Source organism: Pinus tabuliformis, chromosome 2_1 (assembly GCF_031772625.1).
Source record: "Pinus tabuliformis cultivar Carrire ecotype Pingquan chromosome 2_1, CPIR1, whole genome shotgun sequence".
Classification (NCBI taxonomy): domain Eukaryota; kingdom Viridiplantae; phylum Streptophyta; class Pinopsida; order Pinales; family Pinaceae; genus Pinus; species Pinus tabuliformis.
Window position 1 is genome coordinate 458,787,859 of NC_142299.1, and position 18,473 is coordinate 458,806,331.

General features: G+C 35.9%; 1 protein-coding gene across 1 annotated transcript; it reads left to right on the forward strand.

Moving 5' to 3' along the window:
* The first annotated feature begins 5,449 nt into the window (after nucleotides 1-5,449).
* Nucleotides 5,450-5,980, forward strand: LOC149200903 (uncharacterized). Its single transcript, XM_089401120.1, has one exon. It carries the CDS (start codon nucleotides 5,450-5,452, stop codon nucleotides 5,978-5,980), a length of 531 nt encoding a protein of 176 aa, XP_089257246.1.
* Nucleotides 5,981-18,473: the final 12,493 nt, after the last annotated feature.

Here is an 18,473-nt window from a genome sequence, read left to right on the forward strand (position 1 = left end):
TGCCGTTATGCATATGTGAAGCTCCGGCTCCTCCTCAGGTCCAGCCTGAAATGTCAACATCTCAGTATTATCAGCGATCAAAAAAGGTTGTCCCTGCCCAAAATACTCCAATCTGATACGATCTCGAAGTCAACTGCAGGCTCATCTGGAAGTATTAGGCAAAGTTTATTGTTTACAAGTGGGCAAACAAATAATGTATCCACGGACAAAAGTTCTAGTAGTTATGAGACTAGTGGAGAGGGGTTAAGGGAAGCCATCAGGAACAATGATATATCTGCCGTCAAAGATCTTCTAATGCAGGCAGTAGATGACAATTTCGCTTCTATGCCGATAAGTTCTTTATTCAACAAAGAATTGAAGAGTGGATTAGAAGGTAAATTTGTTTGTTTTCTTTGTCAACATATCCAGCAAACAGACATAGGGTCAATTTCTTAATTTATTTCGAGTTTGTTGGTGCGGTCGTGCATTATTCTCACTGCAGCGAACGCTACAAGAATATCAATGGCGTCTGCCGCATTTCTCCAAGGCGTTTTCTTGAGTGCCCATCGACCAGCCTTCTGCTGTATGCCCCGCCCTTCGGGTCCTCTCCATCCATAGCAAAATTCTTCGAACTTTGAGGAATGGCGGGCAGGATTTGAGGTTTAATTGTCTCAGGACAAGAAAGACGAGTTTTCTTTATTCCCCTGTTCGGGTTCTTAATTTTTAATTGGGAAAGCGCAAGAATTCATTTTCCCTGACGCATTTGGATCCTACAAGATTTTCGAGACTGGGGAACTTACAGCTGGCATATCTTTTCAACTGAGGATGTTGCTCTAGTTGTTGATCGATAGCGTTCTAGAGGCCGAAAGAATGGATGTTTATTGAAGTTGGACTTTCTCCACAATATCGAACCTGATGGATGCTACTATGGGCGCCGTAAGATGAGCAGGGAAGAACTTGAACGCATTTATGGAAGTGGGCATATAAGTAGAGATTATGCTTCGAATCTTGTTGGTCTTATGGACTTGTTTTGCTTTAGTGAGGCATGCCTTATATCAGACATTATTCAGCATTTTGTTGATGCAAGGTTGGACTTTGATGCATGTTATGTTCTTGAGGATGTGAAGCGTGCGATTGGGTACGCTCATCAAAGTGGGCTTGTTCATAGAACAATTCTTGCAGAGCCAGATAGAGGGATGCGCTATATGTTCCAGGATTTTGGACTTAATAGGGATTCATGGCTTGACTTGTTTGAAGTGGTGATTGCTCTTTCTGACAAACCAAATTTCTACACTTCAGATTGGCCTTTCAGGCGCTATGACATGGAGAAGGATCTTGTAACATTTTCAAAAGTCAGTGCATTCCAACCTCATACAGTTTATTATCATGGATGCTTGAAGTCCTTCTTAGAAATTACAAAATGGAAAAGATCTGAGGTGATATATTTTGGTGACCACTTATTTAGTGAATGATGGAGAAGCCTATCTTGAGCACGGTGAATGACCTTGGGGTTACAACATCAATACTTTCAGAATCAACCTACAGGCGTACAAAGTGATCGCTATTACTGAAACATTCATATTAAGGTGGTATAAATCAGTTTTAGTATGCTGATCAGAGTGACTTGTTGCATTCCGGGGTTCACCATTTCTCTTTTGCAGGACAGAGATCTGTTTGTTGAACAAATCAACCAGATTGCACACCTCAAACTAATAGAAATAAGATGCCAAGAGACGTGACAACTGATTTTCAGATTCTGTTCAAGATATGAATAGAAATTTGTGCTTTTATTACTTCACTTCTGACGTCATCTCCATATGATAGCCAGCCTGAAGGTTACTCTATATCCGGATTGGATCAGCTGTATTAAAAAATCGGTTTAATTCAACGGGAAGAGCGAACAGTCACATAGTAAACGCTTATATTTAAACAAAAACATCAACCGCAACCGAAAAATAGGAAACAATTTCCTATTTCAAAACATCAGAAATCAAAAAGATCTACGCTCCATGTGTTAGCCAGCAGAGGATTTTAAAAGAAACGCATTTGCCTATTTTAATCCGTAGCCCTGATTCTATGAGATCTTAGCACTAGATTTTCTCTTAATGAGCCAATTGTCAAAAGAGTCAGAGAAACGTTGTACCATGTAGAGAATAGATGTAACGTTTTTTTTTTTTTTTTTGGTAATGTTAGTTAAATTGCGCCCCTGTTTTGGGCAGCGTTTCATGTATTGTATTAAAAAAAATTCATTTGAAGAGAGTTAGCGAGGGAGTAAAAGAGAGGAGAGATTTTCTGAGTGCTGAGTGCTGGAACAGAGCTTTCAATGTACAGTTTTCTGTAGGGATTTTTAATGAAAATTTCACAGCTCTAACTTCTGAGATTCATGTGGTATGTTAATTTAGCATAAGTTTTCCCTTTGTCTCATATGTAAACTGTTATGTTTCATTCACCTCATGATCATATCTAATTGAGCAAATGAAGTGTTTAGGTAGGAATTCATAGTATTGTATGCGCCTCCTATAAATTTGCTCATATTCAATGTTTTCTTCTGTTTAAGGAGGATTCAAAGTATTATTTTCCCTCCTTAGCTCCTCACCAGTCTTGCCATCCCATTTAAAAATCTAGATTTGATGCTAAATTCCTTGCCTACCTTGCCTCAGTCGTCAACCTGTGTTGTTCATTATATTTCCCTGTTTGAAGCTGTGATTTTGCCCATGCAGCCCAGAAAAACCCCGTCATTAAAAACCCCAAAAACTTCAAATCAACCTTCCTAATCAGTTTACTAGCCTAATATCAGTGTTAACTTGTTGGTCATCTCACCCCATTGAAAATTTGCCGAGATAGACCGGAGAGAGCCTTCTCATACCCTGTAGGGCTAGCTACGAGGTGAAATGGTTTGATGTTGCCTTGAAGGTTTACCTTCCTCAGCCTAGGGTGAAATCTCAAGTGCTAACATAGTGGCGACCATACTGGGGAGAACATTCAACTTGTTGATTGTTTTGTCCCGGTACATGCAATCAAATTTCAGATCTGATGCTGATGGTGGACAGCAGTCAGACACTTATGCAGGCTGAATCATTCACCTGGCGACTCCAACTCGATCCAGACATTCCAGTGCCTGTTGATATGTTCATGCAATGGTAGGGTATGTGGCAGACCCTGCACTTTGTGAAGCTCTAGATGGCGTTAGAGAGTGGTTAGCGGATATTGAAACTAATGAAGAATTTTTCAGTGACTTCTTTCAAAGTTTGAAATCTCCAGAGTTCTCTCCTGAAGCTAAAGTTGCTACCTGTGAGTTAATTGTTGAAAAACTTGAAAAGGAGATTCAAGCTTTAGATGAGCAGATCCAGTCTTATGATTTCCAAGACCCTAAAAAGTTCTTGGAAATCCTCCTTCCTTCACAACAAGCAATAACAGACTTGCCTATAGAGGTATACATTGACAATGTGCAGCTGGAAGTATGCATTGCAGAGTTGGGGCAGCCAACAGAGTCCGGCTTCCGTGATCCTATTGCGGCATACATGGGCACATTTTTCAGTTTGATTGATAAATCAGGCTGTATTTTCCATTACCAGGGTCATTATGAGCATGAAGGGTTGCCAACAACTGCATCCGTGACTTCGTGGCAGCATTCTCAAGCGGCTTCATTATCAGGTTTACTTGAATGGTTAATATGGCATTTTAGCATTACCTGATCTATTATTTGTACAGCAGATTAGAGTAGGTATTGTAAATAAATAAGCAGCCATAAGGGCAGCATCTTGTTTTAGTTTGCTTGAAGATTGTTTGAGTTCAGTTTCAGTTTGAAAATAAGTCAAGAGTTGTGTTGATGATGACTCCATTGCCCAATGGATGGAGGCACTGTCTGCTCTCCCAAAGTTCTGCGGTTCTTGGCATCTCCAGGAAGCTGCAGCTGCCATCCCAAATGGAGCCGATGTTAGACTCCATCTCATGTCAGAGATTGATTCTTCTTCAAAACCCTGTTTTGAAGAAGAAATCATTAAATGTGTTGATTATATAATTTATTCTCTAGCTCTTCAAAAGATGGCAGCAACTTCAAGCTCCTATCCCTGCACAAGCACAATTCAGAATATCATCAGCAATTAGAGGAAAAAAGCTTTTGGAGAAGTCTCACTGGAAACACATTATCTAATGCCGCTTTCATACAAGCTTTTGATGCTAAGATAACAGTTGACAAATGTGTTCTACAAGATGAGCTTGCAATGAATCAACTGAAGCACCATTGTTCATCAAAGCAAATTCCGTTGCCACAGTTTGGAATACATTCTGCTGTTAGAGTATGCCATGACTGCTTCAATGATTTTACACAGTCATCTTCAGCAAATACACAAACCAACTCCTATGGCATTGATAAAATGGCCTCAGATGACGATGATGCAACAGTTTCTGATGGCATTGATGCATCCACTGATAAATTATCCAGAGTTGATTTGAATGAAGTCATTTCACTATCAAAATCAGAAAAAATCTCTTATGTGGGAGGAAACTTGAGTATTTCTCAGACAGTTGAATGCAAATGTGGAATGCCGTTATGCATATGTGAAGCTCCGGCTCCTCCTCAGGTCCAGCCTGAAATGTCAACATCTCAGTATTATCAGCGATCAAAAAAGGTTGTCCCTGCCCAACATACTCCATCTGATACGATCTCAAAGTCAACTGCAGGCTCATCTGGAACTATTAGGCAAAGTTTATTGTTTACAAGTGGGCAAACAAATAATGTATCCACGGACAAAAGTTCTAGTAGTTATGAGACTAGTGGAGAGGGGTTAAGGGAAGCCATCAGGAACAATGATATATCTGCCGTCAAAGATCTTCTAATGCAGGGAGTAGATGACAATTTTGCTTCTATGCCGATAAGTTCTTTATTCAACAAAGAATTGAAGAGTGGATTAGAAGGTAAATTTGTTTGTTTTCTTTGTCAACATATCCAGCAAACAGACATAGGGTCAATTTCTTAATTTATTTCGAGTTTGTTGGTGCGGTCGTGCATTATTCTCACTGCAGCGAACGCTACAAGAGTATCAATGGCGTCTGCCGCATTTCTCCAAGGTGTTTTCTTGAGTGCCCATCGACCAGCCTTCTGCTGTATGCCCCGCCCTTCGGGTCCTCTCCATCCATAGCAAAATTCTTCGAACTTTGAGGAATGGCGGGCAGGATTTGAGGTTTAATTGTCTCAGGACAAGGAAGACGAGTTTTCTTTATTCCCCTGTTCGGGTTCTTAATTTTTTTTTTTAATTGGGAAAGCGCAAGAATTCATTTTCGCTGACGCATTTGGATCCTACAAGATTTTCAAGACTGGGGAACTTACAGCTGGCATATCTTTTCAACTGAGGATGTTGCTCTAGTTGTTGATCGATAGCGTTCTAGAGGCCGAAAGAATGGATGTTTATTGAAGTTGGACTTTCTCCACAATATCGAACCTGATGGATGCTACTATGGGCGCTGTAAGATGAGCAGGGAAGAACTTGAACGCATTTATGGAAGTGGGCATATAAGCAGAGATTATGCTTCAAATCTTGTTGGTCTTATGGACTTGTTTTGCTTTAATGAGGCATGCCTTATATCAGACATTATTCAGCATTTTGTTGATGCAAGGTTGGACTTTGATGCATGTTATGTTCTTGAGGATGTGAAGCGTGCGATTGGGTACGCTCATCAAAGTGGGCTTGTTCATAGAACAATTCTTGCAGAGCCAGATAGAGGGATGCGCTATATGTTCCAGGATTTTGGACTTAATAGGGATTCATGGCTTGACTTGTTTGAAGTGGTGATTGCTCTTTCTGACAAACCAAATTTCTACACTTCAGATTGGCCTTTCAGGCGCTATGACATGGAGAAGGATCTTGTAACATTTTCAAAAGTCAGTGCATTCCAACCTCATACAGTTTATTATCATGGATGCTTGAAATCCTTCTTAGAAATTACAAAATGGAAAAGATCTGAGGTGATATATTTTGGTGACCACTTATTTAGTGAATGATGGAGAAGCCTATCTTGAGCACGGTGAATGACCTTGGGGTTACAACATCAATACTTTCAGAATCAACCTACAGGCGTACAAAGTGATCGCTATTACTGAAACATTCATATTAAGGTAGTATAAATCAGTTTTAGTATGCTGATCAGAGTGACTTGTTGCATTCCGGGGTTCACCATTTCTCTTTTGCAGGACAGAAATCTGTTTGTTGAACAAATCAACCAGATTGCACACCTCAAACTAATAGAAATAAGATGCCAAGAGACGTGACAACTGATTCCCTTTCGAATTTCAGATTCTGTTCAAGATATGAATAGAAATTTGTGCTTTTATTACTTCACTTCTGACGTCATCTCCATATGATAGCCAGCCTGAAGGTTACTCTATATCCGGATTGGATCAGCTGTATTAAAAAATCGGTTTAATTCAACGGGAAGAGCGAACAGTCACATAGTAAACGCTTATATTTAAACAAAAACATCAACCGCAACCGAAAAATAGGAAACAATTTCCTATTTTAAAACATCAGAAATCAAAAAGATCTGCGCTCCATGTGTTAGCCAGCAGAGGATTTTAAAAGAAACGCATTTTCCTATTTTAATCCGTAGCCCTGATTCTATGAGATCTTAGCACCAGATTTTCTCTTAATGAGCCAATTGTCAAAAGAGTCAGAGAAACGATGTACCATGTAGAGAATAGATGTAACGTTTTTTTTTTTTTTTTTGGTAATGTTAGTTAAACTGCGCCCCTGTTTTGGGCAGCGTTTCATGTATTGTATTAAAAAAAATTCATTTGAAGAGAGTTAGCAAGGGAGTAAAAGAGAGGAGAGATTTTCTGAGTGCTGAGTGCTGGAACAGAGCTTTCAATGTACAGTTTTCTGTAGGGATTTTTAATGAAAATTTCACAGCTCTAACTTCTGAGATTCATGTGGTATGTTAATTTAGCATAAGTTTTCCCTTTGTCTCATATGTAAACTGTTATGTTTCATTCACCTCATGATCATATCTAATTGAGCAAATGAAGTGTTTAGGTAGGAATTCATAGTATTGTATGCTCCTCCTATAAATTTGCTCATATTCAATGTTTTCTTCTGTTTAAGGAGGATTCAAAGTATTATTTGCCCTCCTTAGCTCCTCACCAGTCTTGCCATCCCATTTAAAAATCTAGATTTGATGCTAAATTCCTTGCCTACCTTGCCTCAGTCGCCAACCTGTGTTGTTCATTATATTTCCCTGTTTGAAGCTGTGATTTTGCCCATGCAGCCCAGAAAAACCCCGTCATTAAAAACCCCAAAAACTTCAAATCAACCTTCCTAATCAGTTTACTAGCCTAATATCAGTGTTAACTTGTTGGTCATCTCACCCCATTGAAAATTTGCCGAGATAGACCGGAGAGAGCCTTCTCATACCCCGTAGGGCTAGCTACGAGGTGAAATGGTTTGATGTTGCCTTGAAGGTTTACCTTCCTCAGCCTAGGGTGAAATCTCAAGTGCTAACACAACCTTTTCCGCCTTCATAGCAACTAGGGCACTTTCTGAGACTTTCAATACTCCATTATGACCTATAAACTTATAGCCATTCGAATCTAATGCTCCCAAAGAAATCAAATATTTCTTCAATTCAGGTACATGTCTAACATTATTTAATGTTCTAACTGTACTATCATACATATTAATTTTGATACTTCCCATGCAAACAGTCTAACAGGATACATTATTACCCATAAACACAAAACTATCATTTACAACTTCATATGAAGTAAACTAATTTCTATGCAGACTCATGTGATGAGAACTACCAGAGTCTAACAACCAATTTTCAGCATTTTGAGAGACATTACATATAGGTAAAATTTCATCTAAGACACATATTATTTAACAAATAAAACTTCATCAATCATACCTGAATCAACTTGATTTGCTTCCTTCTTTGAGTTTTCAGACTCTTTCCGTTTCCAAGAGTCTTTCTTGAGGTGTCCAATTTTATTGCAGTACCAACACTTTACCTTACACTTCTTTCCCTTTGATTTTGATCTAGAGGAACCTCTTTCTCTCTCCCTTCTTTCCTTTGATCGTCCTCTGGTTATCATGGCTTCTGGTGCAGATGCTTTGATATTAGATTTCATCCGTACTTCTTCAGATAACAGAGCTCCCACAACTGATTCAAATTTCAAAGAATGAGCTATGCTCAAACTGATTGAAGCTATGAATTGGTCTCATGTCTTGGGCAGAGAACACAACAAGCTTATAGCTTTGTCTTCTTTAATTTTAACTTCCATATCTGATAATTGGAAAATAAGTGTATTAAAAAAATTTAAATGTTCTGCAAACTTATACCCTCCTTCATCTGGAAACTCTACAATTGTATTGTCTAATAAATTCTATTGACTAATGATTTTTTCATACACAGTTTTTCCAGTTTTTCCCATAAACATGGAGTTGTAATCTCTTCAACAATGTTGAAGAGAACTTCATCTGCGAGGCATAACTTGATGGCACTAAGAGCTCGGGTATCCAAATCCTTGCAGTCTGAATCTGTCGTGCTAGTAGGTTTCTTCTTCACCTCATTTGATTCCTTTATGTGACCCTTATTGAACAAGAAAATCCCTAACTTTCAGTTTCCACAGAGAAAATTTGTTCTTGCGAGTGAATTTCTCCACCTCGATTTTTTCATTCATAATTTTAGCCATTTCTTTCTATAACTTTAATAAACAAATTTATTCTATGGTTTATTTCTAAATTTTGATTTGATTTTCTCCACAATCTACTTTCAACTGGTTTCTTTCTGATTTTGATTTTCTACACAAAATTTGATTGTGTTGCCCCCTTTTTTTTTAAACTCTTATTTGAATTTCCAAAATTTCTTGTTAAAAAAACTAATTCTCTTCCCTTTTAATAGATTTTCAGAACTTCCATAAACAACTTCAAACCCTATTCCATTTTTCTATATCATTTTATTCAGAATTTTAGAGGGAATAAAAAAAATATCTTTTTTTGACAAACCCTATTCCACTTTTATGTTTCCTTTTAATAAATTTCCATACTCCAAATTAATAAAATAAATTATTGTTTCTTCTGTAAAAACAACAAATTACCCGTTTTTTCAAAACAGCAAATCAACGTCAGAGGATTTTTGTTTCTTTCTGTCGTGACACGGGGCTCTCTGCTGACTTCGAAAAATGACCCCTTCCTTTCTTAGCGACAACAGAACCGACTCCTTTCTCAGTGGCAACAACAGTCCCTCTTCTTGTTCAGAATGAGTGGCTCTTTCCACCAGCCTCAACCCCTTGAATGTTTGAACAATGAATCCTTCCTCTTCTGCAGCAGAACAACAAAAAAATGGGGCTCCAACACATAATGCCTCTTTTTCTGACAGAGATCAATCAACAACCCACTTGCATTGGAGACTCTTTCTCTCGCTTCTCTCCAACACAGGCTTCTCTCCCCCTTGGCCAACTTATCGAGTGAGTACGGCTTCAACATGCAGGGTTTAAAAAAAAAAGCGGTTACCAGTGACGACTCCTTGTTTTCCTCGCGGCTTTAAACAAAATGAAAGCTTCCGTGCGAGCACATTCAAATGAACAATGTCTCCTTCAATCAGAATGAACCTTGTCTCCTTCAATGAGACTTACTCAACTGCTTCAATGACCCAATTACTCTAATACCACTTGTTGGTCACAACACTTCATCAAGTAAGAAAGAAGTGTAATGAAACTGAATAGAAACTGAAATACACACACGAGTAAACAAAAAAATCTTTATGTGGTAAAACCTTGACACTATGTCAAGGAAACCTCCACGAGGCAAGGGATTGAAAATATTTATTAATCAAGAATGATTCTCCATGACACAGCCTCTCGGGCATTCACAAATTTCATATGGGCCTCTCCTCCATTACATAACTACTATTCGTTATGAATCTAGTTACAAAACTAAGTGACAGTAATTAATAAAGATTTTACCCATGATTACATTATTTGTTGTCACATTTCAACAACCTTTGTGGATAAATTGTTTGATAATGTTAAACCCATTTAGGTTGTACTAACATAAGGCCTTGCAATTTCAAGGATATAATGAGTTTTAGAATTTCAAAAAAATATATAAATTTAAGATTATAAATTTTGGGAAAATAGTTGTGGATAAGAACAATCTATTCTTTACAATTGGTCCAACAATTAAGTGGGGATATTTGGTCCCCATGGGTCTCATGGTCCAATCCCTAGTAGTACTATGTATGCTTGAGAGTTGCACCAAGTAAGATTTCTTTAGTTGAAAAAAAAATTCACAAAATTTTTAGCAAGATTTTATCATTCAAATACTAAAAGGTTGGACTAATGAAAACATATGCATTATATTTTACATGAAAAATAACATACCAAATTTTTGAAAACTCAAAATTCACATAGACATAATTTCTATAAATTAAAGTTAAATATTCAAAAAACCAACTCATTTTCCTATATTTCAACTTTTTACAACATCTGCAAATTCATTGTGTAAGTACCTCTGATCATCCCTCCAATTTAATTTATTATTTTTTTCCAAGTTTGCACTACTATTAATGTGTCATTAGAGAGCATAATCTACTTACATCCACCCTCTAGTTTAGGTAGAATGTGCTCCAACTAGGTGTGTCTTTACCAATTTAGGAAATTTTAGAAGCACATCATTGGTTAACGCAACAAAGGAGGTGAATAAACTCTTAGCACCTATTAAATCATCATGGCCCTTATCAAGGGTTAGTATTGTTGTTGATAGAAGGATGGATACAACATGTACCATCCATTCACCAATTTCATGGCTCCATCTAAGAATGGATTAGATGCCCTTGGAAAATACAAGGATGCACATTTTACAAGTTATTTTTTGAGTAAAGTCATTGAAGAAGTAGGTGTTGTTTCTTGTGTGAAAATTATCAATAGATAATTACCCTATTTGAAAGGTTGTCAACATGATTGTGGAAACTAAATATCTATAAATGTTATGGACACATTATGTTGTTTATTCTTTGAAATTTTCACTTAAATGTATATGTCTTGATGTGGCATGGATTGGAAACTATGATGATGTACACCATACCTACAATTATATATAAACCATTATAATATCACAGTCTAAAATAATTACACAAATATATCATTGTTAAAGATTGTGGATACTCAGAGTGCTCTTCATTCATCATTGTTAAAAATTTGAGGAAGGTCAAGACCATACAATTGGATGCATGATTATTTCAAGTATTGGTCTTTTCAAAGAAAGAAAGATCAAATGCTTCAAAAAAATAATTGGACACAATACTGGGTGATGGTTTTAAGATATGGACAAGGAGAAAAACTTCACAATTGATTCCATGAGCACTGTCATTTTAGAGAATGGGAGTCATATGTATGGAAAAACAACAAAGAACTTGTTCAATTATATACAAGATATTCATGTTAGTGGGTGGAAGAAGAATTGTATACATTTCATGTTAGTTGGTAGTAGCATAGAAAATAGAAGTAGAAATTTTATGCAATTTATTTATTTGTTGGTGTTTATGTGAGAAAAAATTTGAAATTTAAATTTTGTAAAATTGAGCTACAACTAGGAAGGTTCGAGGAATCCCATAAATATCTTAAACTCACTCATAATGTGTGATTTATCTCTAGTATGTACCTATCCCATAAATATCTAAAACTCACTGATAATGTGTGATTTATCTCTAGTATGTGCCTGCCAACTGCAAAAACCAAGAGTGGCATGTGTTTTGTTGTGGTACAAAGGCACATTGCTCCCATGGTCCCACCAATAGGTAAATGAAGGAAAAATGAAAGTAAATATTGAAAGATATGCATTAAAAGCATATGAAACATTTTATTACATAAAAGCATTATATTATATATTTACATTACTTAAGTTCAGTACATAATACAAAAAAATAAAACATGAAGAGACAACAACTGCACATGTCTTCATCCTGTGCATCCACATCATGGCTTTTAATGTGAAAAATGCATTTCACCTTTGGTGTTTCTGTTCAAATTATTCTACAAACTAGTAATTACTTCTAGTAAGACGAATCCAGCAACCTTGCAGGTCACAAAACAAATTTAATACCAGAGAGGTAGAAATCTTGATTATAGTTCACTTGGATTAAGGTCCATAAATTATGCTTATGGTTTATTTTTGTTTGACAAAATGAAAATGATCTATTTTTTAAAGGTGTTTATATGTTTAATTTTCTGGAAAAGTTCAACAAATTAGCAAGATATTGATTTCAAGTTGTCTAAGTTTAATGCTCAAAGGTAACTCCATGAATATTATGATTCAAATCCTCACAATGGTTTGGGAGGTCCACATTGGTTGCTTATAATTTTTTTACTCATAGCATGATGTATGGCACTCAAAATTACCCACAAAGGATCTAACAAGATCACTTGAAAGAAGGCAGTGAATAGCAAAAGTCCATCCACCTACTTCTGTGTGTGACAAATAGAGGACAAGCTCTACCAACATGGGCATAAGTGGATTAGCCATCAAGGCTTCAACACCCTCAACAAACTACATCCACCAACAGGAAAAAGTGGAAGAAACATGTATCCTTTTCAATTTTTTAGGTCCACCTCTCGTCATGCAACAACAAAAAAAACAAATGCAAGGTGTATAGAACATGTTAAAAAAATGAAATTGAGCACTTAATTTCAACTCTGACATGTGAATTAATTGGCACTAACTGGACAATAAAGGGAGAGAGCTTCCAACGCTTAGGAAAACATGATTTGGACATGATGGTTTTAGGAAATTGTCCTAGGACAATGGTTATCATGCTAATAACTCACCCTCCAACCAGATTACTCGACTTTGGGAGGTCCACATTGGTTGCTTAAACTTATGGCATTCAAAATTACCCCAAAATATGTAACAAGGTCACTTGAAAGAAGGCAATGAACTCATCATTGAGAGCCATAGTTGACCAATTAGACTCAAAGTGTTTCTTTCTAAATGAAGTAAATCCCATGCCCAAAAAATTATCATTGAACAATGTCAAATTAATTCTATCTTATAAAATTTATAGCAATTGTTTTTCAAAATCCCAAAGGGTCAGTGATTTGTTTATGGTACAATAATTTTAGTCATACAAATGCAAGTTGAAAAACAAATGCTTTTAGATACTAAGACCATTGAGGTTCACTATATTTGCCAAATTACAATATCACACACTAGTCAAAACAATATTAAATATACAATCACAATTCTTATGCCTTAAGGTACTCACAACACAACTATGACAATTAAATATACACTGAAAATTATACCTTCAAGTACTCACAACTCTCACAATTCTGTCTTCAAGTACTCACAACTCTACCTTTTGTGGAGGATAATGGATGTAGACTAAATTTTTTTCATATAGATTTAAAATTTGGCCTTCCTCTCTTATTTTGTCCAGTAGTGAAAATAGGATGTATATTATCTTCATCATCTAGCCATTCTTCATTCTCTGTTTCTATTGTTGTTCTTGCAGGAGGGTATAATGCAAAATTATTTCTAGAATTTTCATCTGAGATAAACATGTCACCTGATCTACAGCTGATGAAAGCATTAGCTATAGCTAAGCAAGGTCTTCCTAGGATTAATCGGTGTCCTCCTAAATTATTCTTGGATGTTAAGACCATGAAATCAACAGGATACTCCCAAGAATCTAAGGATACACAAACATCTTCGAACACACAATCAGGTTTAATCACAGACCTATCTACTAATCGTAATAGTGTTGGTGTGTATTGAAGGTTAGGAAGCCTAAGTGAGTCCATAACTTGTTTATTCATTATGTTTATGACTGCTCCTAGATCAATCTGTCTGTTTGGTATTTCTATTCCATTGATGTAAATTTTTACAATGGGGCTTCGTGGATCTAGATATTTTTGGATTGTTGTTTTCCCCATCATGATGTCTGCAATTTTCCTGACTAATTGAATTTTTTTTATGTCTTCTATTTTTCTTCTTGATCTTTGAGTACTTACTTCCTTAATTGTTTTTTAAAAAATTGGTATTTCTTTTATGGCTTGTAATAAAGGAATTTTGATACATACATTTCTCAATTCATCGAACATATTGTAGTCACACAATGTAATTTATCTTTCTAATCCTTCATCAATTTTCAACCCTTCAGGGAAAGGCGGTCTAATTGATATCGAGTGTTGTTCTATGATAAGAGTATTTATTGGAACATTTTCTGTTTGATTATTCTCTTTTTGAGGGAGAGAGGTCTCTCCTTATTCAGATTGATTTTTACGTTTTTGAAGATTTGGTCTTGCTTCTTGAATAACAATAGGGGGTTTTATTTGTAACACTTCTAGACCTTAATTGGACATTATTTAGATTTAGTGGAGTTATTACATACGTTTGAGGATTTTTCCATTCCATCTTGTACACAGGTTGTTATGGTATTTTATTATTGGGATTTGGAAGTGGTTGAGCAAGTATTTGATTGGGTTTTTTTGTAAATGGTAGGGAGAGTTGTGGGTTTTGATTCTGAACTTGGATTTGAGGTAATTGATTAGCTGGGGGAATTTGATTGGATTCGGGTAGAAATTGTGGTGGAATATAGGATGATGAATATTTTTGAAATTGAGCATAAGCCCCATAATAACTTTGTCTTCCTTGATTCCAGGATTGTGATTATGGCTGAAACCAAGGCTGCCAAGATGGATTCCAATTAGTTTGTGAATACTGAGAAAATTGTTGTGGTCTCAAGCCTTGTGGTTGATTTTGTTGGGAGTTTTTCCATGGTCTCTTAGCTATAAAGTAAAGAAGGTCTACCTATTCTATTACTCTTTCATCATTAAATACAACCTTGAGACCTGGTAAATTAGGACACTCTTTAGTATCATGATTATCTACACATATGGCACAAGTTTCTATAGCTTTTGAATCTAAGGGACACTCTCTGAAGGCATGCTTCTTTCGACATCTAGGACAGAAAATAGATAATGCCACACTATTAGATTTTTTCTTATTCTATATTTTAAGGGTGTCTATATGTACACTTAGACTCCCTAAAATATCTGTCTTGAAGGCATCAAGCAAGCTTCCCAATTCTTCCCTGCTGACTGTCCCAGCTTCAGACTTATTAATTCTTGATAAGAGAGGGTCTATAAGACTCTTTACAACCCATGCTTTACCCCTTGAGACATCTACACATGGATCACAAATATCTGCAAATGGTAATTGAGAAATATCACCCTTTCCCTGTTAAGTTAAGGAGATCGATCCATTCATCTTTGCTAGCTTTGAGCAAGAGGGCTTTCAAAGTTTCCTCATCCAAATTATCCATTTTTTCTCTTTCAATATATAAACAAATATCTCTACTAAGTCTTCAATATTTTCATCTTCATTTTGTGTCATTTCGAAGACTTGATCTTTAAGGTTACTAAGCATACAATAATCTCTATATTTGCCTAAGAAAGACTTTCATTTCTGCCCCTGTTCTTATAGAATTCACTCCTAAACTCATGAACCATTTTAAGGCTGAGTCCTTTAAGATAGAAGAGAACAATTTCAATTTTTGAGCATCATGCAAAAATTCATATGATCTGCATAATACTTAAAATTCGAAGAGAAATGTCTCTAGGTATTCATTTTTTTCGTGGAATTAGGAAGAATTGAGCGTGATATATTTTTCATTGTGAGGGTTGTATCTTCATCAAAAGTAGGAAATCCAAAAGGACTTTGATTTCCTCTACCTCTATCCCCTCCTATATTCCAATCTACACCTCCTCCTCTTCCTCTTCCTCCTCCAATCCTATTTTCCTCACCATTGGCATTGTGTACCTCTCCTTCCCCTTCTCCGTCCATGATATATTCCTGAGAACTAATGTAGGGTTCTTCTAATTCTTTTGGTCCCTCTATTAATGTGTGGTCAAAAAAAGTTTCATGTTCCTCTTCTTCACTAGGAACTTCTAATTCTTCTCCCAAAATGTTTTCAGTAGTGGAGGATAAAAAAATTACTCTTGTACTTGGGGATGCAGGGTTTTCTTCAATTACAGCTTTAATGGATGAAGTAGGTAAATTTTTGGATTGGATTTCTAATCTTGAGATTTTAGGAAGTGTTTGTTGACCTGCAAATGGAATTTGAATTTGAGTAGGTGGTGTGGAACTTTGAATTCGTGGTGAAGATAGTGGATTTGTTGGAATCAAGCTTCTTCCTCGTCCTACAAATCTACCTCTAGAGTCTCTATCCCTACGCATATCATCTTTTGAATTAATAATTTTTCTCCTCTTGTTTTTTTAACTTCTATTTGTACTTCCCCAGCAACGACACCAAAATGTTTAGCCAATTTAATGTTCTTAAATTGTCATCATAAATTATTGACCAGGGTAGGTATACGGATGAAGCACAAGTGCACTATATGTGCTAGAAGTTATTTTATGTTGTTAAGATATCTATGTTATTGTTAAGGTATAAACTTAGAATTAATATAGAGATGGTATTACTGATTATATTAGAGTATTGTTCATAAAGTTGTTAGTTGGTTATCATAAAAATTAATCTCTATTGAATCAGTTTTGTGGATGATTTCAGAGTGATCCTAAAATCTACTCTTATTAGGTTGTTTTTTTATTTTATATTGAAATTTTATGCTGCAGCTAATTCTAGATTACTATGTGCAAGAGAGATCAATCCTATCAAATTGAAAATGAATGATGTTTGAAATTAATGGTCAAGAAAAACACTGTCACTCTTTAACTCATTCAACTTCATCCAAACAAGAAATAAAACTGATAAACTTAAAAGCAACTAAGTTATGAAATGAGACATTTGAACTACACTAGGTAGAAAGCAAAGAAGATGATCAAACTGTACTAGATAAAAAGAAAATGAAATAAAAGAATTAAGCTAGGTAGAAAGAAAAGGAAATTTCTTATGCAGAAAATAATTTAAGCACGAATTCCATTATACTGCATTTCAAAGAACACAACATAGCACCTGCAATTTAACTTTTAAGAAATTAAAGAAATCTATGTGCAATTGGTTAAAGAACTGTACTAGACGTAGGGGCCCTCCACGAAATAGTTGACAATATTTAATCAACGCAGCATGGAAAATATGAAACAAGTCTATTGCTCATAAACAAGTTTAACAAGATGTTCTCAGAATTTACATATAGGTGCGCGCCCCAAAAACACAGAGCGGACACTGCTTTTATAATATTTCTCTGAATAATAGTATGAGAGTTTTAAGCCTACATATATTTATTTCGATTCCATCAAACAAACTATATCACTAAACAATCAATTTCCTATTTGGAAAAGAAAATCGATAAGATCACATGAAAACTCGGACTCTGTCCCAGCAATAATCTTGCAGTCGACTTTGAGGTTGACTGTATTACAGTGCGATCTTCTTAAAGGATTGGCTCGAGAAAATTGGAAAGAATCCATGAGGGGATCATTCCTCATCCATCCATATCTTCTTTTTCTTAGCTGGTTCACTCGAACCCTATCAACAGTGGAGGTAGTTGCCAAAACTTGAATTAGTTGTAGAAACAGGCAAATTCCGTAGCTGAATGCACACTTTCACAAAAAAATAAGGTATATAAACAAACATGAAAAAGAGGAAATTTCAGTGCCTACCTTAACAAAACCTTGTTTCTATTGCATTTATTTAGGTGACAGGTATAGGAAAAAGGAAGAAGTATAGGCAAAAAGGGTGTCAAGGTAAGGCAATCCTTGGACACTACAATGCTTTTGCTTGCAATAAGCATATCGTCAACATAAAAAACTAAGATAAAGAATTTGCCACTGAAATGCTTGAAGTATAAACAATAATCATACTCACTTCAAATAAAGTTCTCACTCACCATGAAGGAGTCAAACTTCTTGTACCATTGCGTGGGAGATTTCCTTAGGCCATACAATGATTTCCTGAGCTTGAAAAGTAATCTTTTGTTGGGACCTTATACAAAACCTTCTCGTTGTTCCATATATATCTCTTCATCCAAATCACCATGTAGAAAATTTGTTTTAACATCTAACTGTTCTAACTCAAGGTCAAGTAGTGTAGTTAATGCCAACACAATACGAATAGAAACAAGTTTTACAACTGGTGAAAAAATCTCATGAAAGTCCATACCTTCAACGTGAGAATAACATTTTGCTACCAGCCTCACATTATACCTTTCTATACTTCCATCAACTTTTTGTTTCAATTTGAAGACCCATTTGCATCCAACAACACTTATCCCTTCAAGATGTTTTACAAGATCTCAGGTATTGTTTGTGGCCAAAGAATCCATTTCTTCTTCCATAACCCTTTTCCATTTTCCACTATCTGCATCATCCATTGCTTCCTGATAACAAGAAGGTTCACCATCTTCAATAATCAATGCAAAAGATGAAGAAAAATATTCATACCTTTCGGGTGTTTTTCTTTCCCTTGTAGACCTTCTTAGAGCGACTCACTACTGAACTAGTTCTTAAACTTCAACAATTTCCTTGGCATCTTCTTCAACT